General features: G+C 39.5%; 2 protein-coding genes and 1 non-coding gene across 5 annotated transcripts in view; all 3 read right to left on the bottom strand.

Annotated features, from left to right (window-relative positions):
- The window catches only part of LOC137978759 (60 kDa lysophospholipase-like), a 20132-nt gene extending 15746 nt beyond the window's left edge, over positions 1–4386 (bottom strand). For all 3 annotated transcript variants that reach the window (XM_068825812.1, XM_068825811.1, XM_068825813.1), the window contains exons 1-4: positions 3845–4386; positions 2129–2273; positions 1368–1614; positions 199–282 (exon numbers count right to left, since the gene is read on the bottom strand). In XM_068825812.1, coding sequence (XP_068681913.1) covers positions 199–282; positions 1368–1614; positions 2129–2273; positions 3845–4310 — 942 coding nt within the window. In that variant the 5' untranslated portion in view covers positions 4311–4386. The remainder of the gene's footprint in view (positions 1–198; positions 283–1367; positions 1615–2128; positions 2274–3844) is intronic.
- A 255-nt stretch (positions 4387–4641) lies between these two features.
- Positions 4642–7500, bottom strand: part of LOC137980499 (L-asparaginase-like) — an 18315-nt gene continuing 15456 nt past the window's right edge. The window contains exons 10-13 of the mRNA XM_068827956.1: positions 6830–6949; positions 6631–6726; positions 5896–6246; positions 4642–5327 (exon numbers count right to left, since the gene is read on the bottom strand). Coding sequence (XP_068684057.1) covers positions 5142–5327; positions 5896–6246; positions 6631–6726; positions 6830–6949 — 753 coding nt within the window. The 3' untranslated portion in view covers positions 4642–5141. The remainder of the gene's footprint in view (positions 5328–5895; positions 6247–6630; positions 6727–6829; positions 6950–7500) is intronic.
- Positions 5574–5646, bottom strand: Trnaa-ggc (transfer RNA alanine (anticodon GGC)). Its single transcript has one exon. It is a non-coding gene; the product is annotated as a tRNA-Ala (tRNA).

Raw genomic sequence — 7500 nt, 5'->3', positions numbered from 1 at the left:
CCTCTGCTTTTTACTGGTAACGCAACTGGATGTCATTTTGTTCAGTAGTACAATACTTCTCTCTAAACCACAACATAATGCATCTGTTTATCTGTGTGGTGCTTGCAATCATATTTGCATCACTCATGAAAACCATTTTTTAAATTACACAGTTGAGGTGGGAGCAGTTGACAACAAAAACAAACAACCTTTATATACCTCAGGGATGACATAGTGACCAGCAATCATTATTGCACCCAACAAATTTTGCCTTCCATCATTGAGATGATCGTTGAGTGCATACTGCAACAGTGAAAAACGTGAAAGAAAAATAGTCAATAATTTGGGGTACAAACTTGAGCAAATGAGTTCAGTCATCTGGTGTTAGAGTAAAGTCTGTAAGTGTCACCCTTATGAAGGAAGGGGGAAATGGCATTTGAGTGGACGTAAATATTGTTAACTCTTCCATCCCTGAATCACCTCCCCACTGGCAAGTAAAATCATCTGGCATTAGGAAGAGCAAAATCTATACATGTCACTACTAGGAGGGGATGGGTTAGAGTGACTTTCGTATGACCTTGAAAAAGTGTTTGCACTTTGTTTCACAGACAATGTTTGGCAACATTAAAACAAAGCTTCTTCTTATTCCTGACTAGGAAACTCCTAATATGGGCAGTAAACAATTCAATAGCCCAATCACATTACTACATTTCCAATGACGTCAAAGCGAAACTTTCAAGAAAGTTCCATAGAGAAATGATGTTGTTTGCATCTGCATTCACTAAGCCAATGAAAATCCGTGGCAGTTTGTTTTAATTTGTTCCATAAGCCAGTTAAATATGATGCATTTTTGTTTATGTTCTTTTTTTACGTTTCTTTTTCAAGGTCATAAGAAAGTCGCTCTAATACACAAGTCACGAGGCTTGACATGGGGTGGTGTATAGAAAGTACTACTTCAATTAAGGCAACAGTGTTAAGAAACCTAGCTTCTTTAGGATGCTAATAGTTGGCTAATTAAAGTGTGATGAAGATGAATTTGGAACAAGCGAAGACATGTTCAGTTTGTGGACAAAGCAGGATTTGAGACTGGAGCATCTGGAAGCACTGAGGAGGTGAGTCGAAAGAGTGTCGTAACTACATATATGCAGTTGCCTATCCCAAGATGCATTGTCACTTCCTTTGGAAAAATTCCTAGTGCCTGCTGCATAATCTTTCCCCGTGTAGCAAAAAGTAAGATTGCATGACAAGTACTTGGATTGCCTTCACCCAAAAGATCAACGGAGCACTTGTGATTGTGAAAAAATTTTACCCATTGATCGAAAAAAGGACAATAAAGTTGAAATAAAAACAGCCACTCCAAGGGCTTCTCCAAACATCATTCTTCTCACCTGCGAACCAGTAAAGATGATTGATTTTCCAAGATTCTCGAACATAAATGACAAAGCAGAAGTAAGATAAGCCATGGTATCGGTGCCATGCAAAATAACAAATCCGTGATATTTTTCATAACTTTCCTCAATCTGCTGAGCGACTTTCAACCAATCATGAATGTCTTGGTCCTTGGAATGAACTACCACATCACTTTCTGGCATCTCAAGAACATCAATAAAGATGCGTCTTCCATATTTGCTCACTCTGTCAGGGAAAATAAACATGAAATATGGTACTCAATTATCACAAATAATGATATGAGACTATACAGATCAATTCCCACACTCGGCATCACGTGTGGGTTGAGTTTGTTGGTTCTCTACTCTGCACCAAGAGGTTTTCTCGGGATACCCCGGTTTTCTCCTCTCCTCAAAAATCAACATTTGATTTGATTTGCAAATTACATAGTTGATTTCAGTTTACAGTGTCCTCAAATACTGCTCCAGCACTAGAAGACTAGAGACATTTTGTGAATAAAGTCCCTTTCCTTTCCTCTTTCGTGATCTCCCAATTACTACTTCAGATGCTTTACCACCGAACTGTAGGACACAAAAGGGACTCCTCTTTGGAGCACTCCAGTTTTTTCTTAGTATCCCCAGTCATTGTAGTATAACAAAAAAAATACATCTATTCAGGAAATTTCCTGTTTCAAAACAATTTCAATGATAAAATAGGATCAATGTGAGCAAATTTATTAGCCTATTGGACAACAACTTACGGCATAACCAACGTGTCTGGTTCAATTCCTTCTTCTGGGATATCATCCAGTAAGTTATCATGAATGTAATCCACATACTCAGTGTCGTATATCATGGGCAATTTCTTCAATTCTTTTAACAGGTTATTCTTGTCAAGGTGGATTCCTATTTAAAAACAAAAGTCCACTGAGATCTACTCAGCAAGTCTTCAGGCCACTATTGTCTGCAACCAGTTACAGTTTTGAAGGTCCTGCGTAGCTCAAATAGGCCCTTGTCAACCATAAAGAATGGGCGTGGTACAAAATAGATGAGTAGCCTCAAAGATAATCAGTCAACAATATTAACAAAAAGCTTTAAAATAAAAAGCAATGTATGGTGTTCCTTTCCAAATTAAAGCTTAATCATCTCTGAAAAATGCATGGTTACCCACAATTTTCTTTTTGGATACCAAGAGCACTTGCTAAGTTCTGCTTTCTCCACATAAATTTAAACCACGCAAAAATATCCCTGCATTAGTAAGCACTACCGATAGGAAATCCAAGTATCTGGAGATGCGCAGAAAGTATGCGCACAAAGTTCAATAGTAGGCACCGTCCTTAAACGGCAGTGGCCACAAAATTGACATCCTTACTAATTTCATCACGCTCTTCCCATTTCTGCTATCTATTTTGTACCACAATCATTTTTTTTATGATTGACAAGGTCATGTGACAGGATCATGCAAAGGACCCATTTATCCCAAAGAAACCCTAGGGTTATATCCTTTATGCCTGGCATGGGTGGGGAAGTCTCTGAAGCTGTTTCCTGCCAAGGGTTCTCACTTCTGGACCATGCGACAGCAAATGCTACTAACAAAAAAACTCTCAGCTTTGAAATCAGAGAGACTCAAAGACATATAATTGGACTCGTAAATTGGCCTTTTTAATCCTTAGTTTGATGGAAATGGACTGCTATGCTGAAGATACCAAATAATATTTTAAAACAACAATTGACAAGACACCTTGGGATCGGAAATTGTTACTTTCCCAGTGCTTGGGGTGGAAAATTCAACCCTTAAGGATAAGTGATTAGTGTAAATGTATTGTAAGTTATTGTAAGTAGTGCAAGTATAAGTAGTGTAAAGTGTAGTGTAAGTAGTAAGTATGGTGTAGGTATACATGTAAGTATAAAAAATAAATCAATCAACAACAAAAAATTTAAAGAAAAAAAAGTATAAAAAAGGAAATCGCCTAGGGTATATATTCCCAGGGGTATGTTAATACCTTTGCAAGAACTTTATAAATAGTAATTCAAAATAGACTATATAGGTATGTGCCGCTGTGAAGGGTATGGTTTTCAAGCAGTTTACTCTAGGATAGAGTATATAAATCATAGCCTTTCGGTCTAGAATAGGGTATCCTTTTTCACGAAACTGACCAGTCGGTTGAAGATTTTATCAAGACTAAGGAAACCAGAAATTCCCACTCAAGAAGTCTCAACAGTGTCAATAAATGGCTATCGTGAAACAACTCTGGATATTATTAACTGTCAAGAATCGGAGTTTAGACGGAAATCGGTGGGAGTTTACTCTAGAATAGGGTAGCAAAATTCAGCTGAACTAGCTCTGGTATAGGCTAAGGGTTCCAGGGTACCAGCGGCACATCCCCACCCAGAAATTCCTAAAGTGCCTTCCCATCCCCCCACCCCCAGGGGTCGTAGCCCTTTTTGTTTGTTTGTTTTTTAAAATATTTTCTTACCCTGTGGATCCACTTTCCATCCCAAAGCTCCACCAGTGTACAGCAACAATACTTTACTGTGCACCACTTTCTCGTGAGTGAGGGGATCTTCCACTGCCACAGTGCCAAGCCTGTTGCGCGAGGGATGACAGTATCCGTCCACTGACGAGCTATAACTTAACGAATGGGATTGAAAAAAACTGCGTGACAACTGAGCATGAAACGAACCCTTTAGATCAACGCTTTTCTCTGAGGCGTCTGCAAAAGCAGACGATTTCATGGTTTGTTTTCCTGAAAGAGAGACGAAACTCTGTCGTGTTTCTGAACAGCTGCCCGAGGATGGGGCGCGGTGTTCAACGCCACCCGTTGGAATGCAGTTGTCGTCATTCTCTCCTTGTTCTAGGACTGTTACGAGGTTTTTCCGAGAGCTTGATCGTGTGGTCTTTTCGTCGCTCATCACATTTTCAACCAAGAACGACGCATACATCAGTCGCAATGAACATTACCATCGCGAAAAGGGCTCGCCATGTTTACGTTTCCCAACCGAGCCACATTTTGAACGGAGTGAGGACTGGAATTAAGCCGACAAATATTCACCTCTCCGGCGACGTGGTAACGCCAGCTTTTCAGCCTCCCCACAGTGGTATTAACCTCGCTCACCCACTTTAGGAATACCCAGTTCACTTCAAGTAGAGTGAAGGCCTTCAATTTCGATTTATTCCACAGCTGCCATGATAGGCTTATGCTGAACCAACTTCCACACCAACCGTCACGGATTTATGAAATATTGTAAAGAGGACGAGACAACTGAAGCCCTTTCCGTTTGTTCTTTATTTCCTTAAAGCGTTGACGTATAAAAATTGCACCTTCCCAGTTTCAGACCTTACCCTGTACTCTATACAAAACAGTATACATTACTTAATTCCAAATGTTTAAATGCATTCAAAAAAATATTTCCCGTTCTTATACAGCAAAATGTTGTCCTAAAATAGATATATAAACAAATTATCACATCCGAACCACATTCGATGGCTCAATAAGTTAATAAGAGAATTTTCTATTAATAAATACCCGCCCTCGACATTTTGTCTTTATCTGCAATTGAAAACTATTCACCATTAAATATTAGTGAAGCAGTTTAAGTATAAACAGTGTTCAACTGGTAACATGGTAAATCCGTAACTATATACTATGGTAGCCACTGTCTTTTTCTGGTGATGTTAATAAATTCTTCTGTTCCATCATATTGAATAAACCCCACCCCGGCACTACGATGGTTGCGAGCAACGTTTCGTCGTGCTCATCGTCACGGTTTTCGTCAATGAACAGAGAGATCATCGAACCCTTTTGTTGTGGAGTATTCTTCCAACATACTGACAATGTTCTCTAAGTGGTAACATCTGGCGTTGTCCAAAGGGGTGCTACCAAAAATGTCTCGTAGGTGTGGATTGACTCCATTCTCTAACAAGAAGGCCACTGTTTCCATATTGTTTCGGCAAACAGCCTGGAAAAAAAGCGAAACCAAGAGAACACTTATTTGTTAATGGCAATACTTTACGTTATTCCTGGGGTCAGCTCAGTTGTAACTTATTAATCATCACCATTGAGAATGAATACTCGTTCTATAGCAGTTTTACTTTACGTTTAGAGAATTTGCTTGTAACAACATAGAAATATTTCACGTGAAGCTATGATCATTGCAGTTGTGGACGCAATTTTATCAATTGAGTGGAGACGCCTGAAAATTTCAGGACTTCAACGGAGTTTGAACCCGTGACCTCGCATTGCCGGTGCGACGCTCAAACCAACTAAGCTATGAAGCCACAGATGCTGGGAGCTGGTCATTTGTGGGTTCTCATAGCTTCACTTGATTTCATATCTGCTGTTCATATATCATATATTTCATTTAATCATAGAAATATTTTGTAAATTTCCTCGACGTGTTCTGCAATAAACCCTACATGCAGTAGCCCTAACCCTTACCCCGACCAGAATAGTTTTGTGAATGGTTCGGATTTTTTAGTATGTTTCAACCAATTCGATCTCCAAACCATAACTTATTTATACATTACCACGTGTAGAGGTGTTCGTTTGTCATAATCACACGAGTTTAAATCAGCGCCTGCGAGCTGCCACACTTGTAAGTCTTCGACGCGATTTTTGGCTGCCAACCGACACAATGCTACAGCTGTCTCTATACATGTCTTCATGAGCTGTGCGCCAGCTTTGCGAAGAATTTTCACAATTTCTTTGTGGTGGAATTTGATGGCATCGTCCAGAGGAGAAGACTTGAATCTGTCTTTAACTTGAGTCAACGCGCCGTGTTGAAGAAGGAATTTGACAGCCTCGTTGTTCCCTTCCATGCACGCTATATGAAGCGGAGTGCGACCATCGTAATCTGTTGAGCCATTTACATCAGCCCCCTACGAAATTTTAATATAAATGTAATGTGAACATTCAAATATCATGTCAACAAAATAAAAAAATAACAATCTAATTAAACGCCCTTTTGTTATTCTTTGAAGAATGATCATAGCTGTATAATGAACAAGCTAACAAGGTATTTGAAAAGAAATCCACTGAGGCTTTTATGACCCGGCCTGCGTCTACGTCAACTTCAAAAAATACATATATCATACAGCGATACCCCTCACAAGCTCCGTCGTGGGACAAACATCGGTCAGCTAAAACTAAAAAAAACCTTGGAAAGATATATGTTGAAGTGAGACAAGGTGAAAAAATGGCACCACCTCCCCCACCACCCCAATATCCGCTCTCTCAACAGCACCTTGCTGGTGTTAGACTACCTGGCTAAGAAGCTCCTCCATAGTTTTAACATTTCCGTTACTTGTGGCACAACTCATCAGCAGTGGTATCAGAGCTTGCCTCAAATGTTTCATTTCCTGAAAAATAAAAGAATCTAGATCTAGGTGAGGTGTTCAGAAGGGGGAGAAGGGGGTTATATAGATAATAGCTACACACAAAGCAACACAGAGCAAAGCTTACCTGACTTGAGCTGACTTGCAGTGAATATGCGACAGCAGAAATGAAAGAGTTATCTTTGAGCGAAAATTGTTCCTTTGTATAGGCCACAGTGAGTTCACCCCTTAGGTTGTTTCGTATCATCTAAGAGAAGAGAGAAAATAAATGGAGGATATTACATGGCAGCGCGGAGGAACGAAATTTTTCTTCGAGTGTTGAAAAATATTTCACGAGTGAGCGAAGCGAACGAGAAGAGAAACTTGATACTTCCAAGCGGCCTTACGGTGATTTTTATATGTAACCATAGCAACAGTGATCTTTTCACTTGTGAAGATAACTTTTTTTGACCCGAAAGCTCACTTGCTATTTCATTGGTGTTTATAAAATAAAATAATACGGTTGCCGGAACAAGAAGTATAATACTACCTGGTCATTTCAGTGCATCTTGTTTCCTTGCCTCAGATAGGGCCTCAGATGTACTCATGAATGTATATTAACTTGTACCCACAACTTCCCGGATTATATCAACTTAATTTCTTCAGAGTGAAATCCCCTACGATTTTCCCTACCCTTTTTCAGACCTGACCAAAAACTTGATACCCTATTTCAGACCTATTTTCAGACCAATAGATTTCAGCCGTTACAAGGTTGGCTTAATAATTTGAGAAGAGCTTTGCTGTTGGACTTATCACCTA

The sequence above is a fragment of the Montipora foliosa genome, chromosome 12 (assembly GCF_036669935.1).
Source record: "Montipora foliosa isolate CH-2021 chromosome 12, ASM3666993v2, whole genome shotgun sequence".
Classification (NCBI taxonomy): domain Eukaryota; kingdom Metazoa; phylum Cnidaria; class Anthozoa; order Scleractinia; family Acroporidae; genus Montipora; species Montipora foliosa.
Note: the sequence above shows the minus strand (reverse complement) of the source record. Positions and strands in the feature narration are given on the sequence as shown.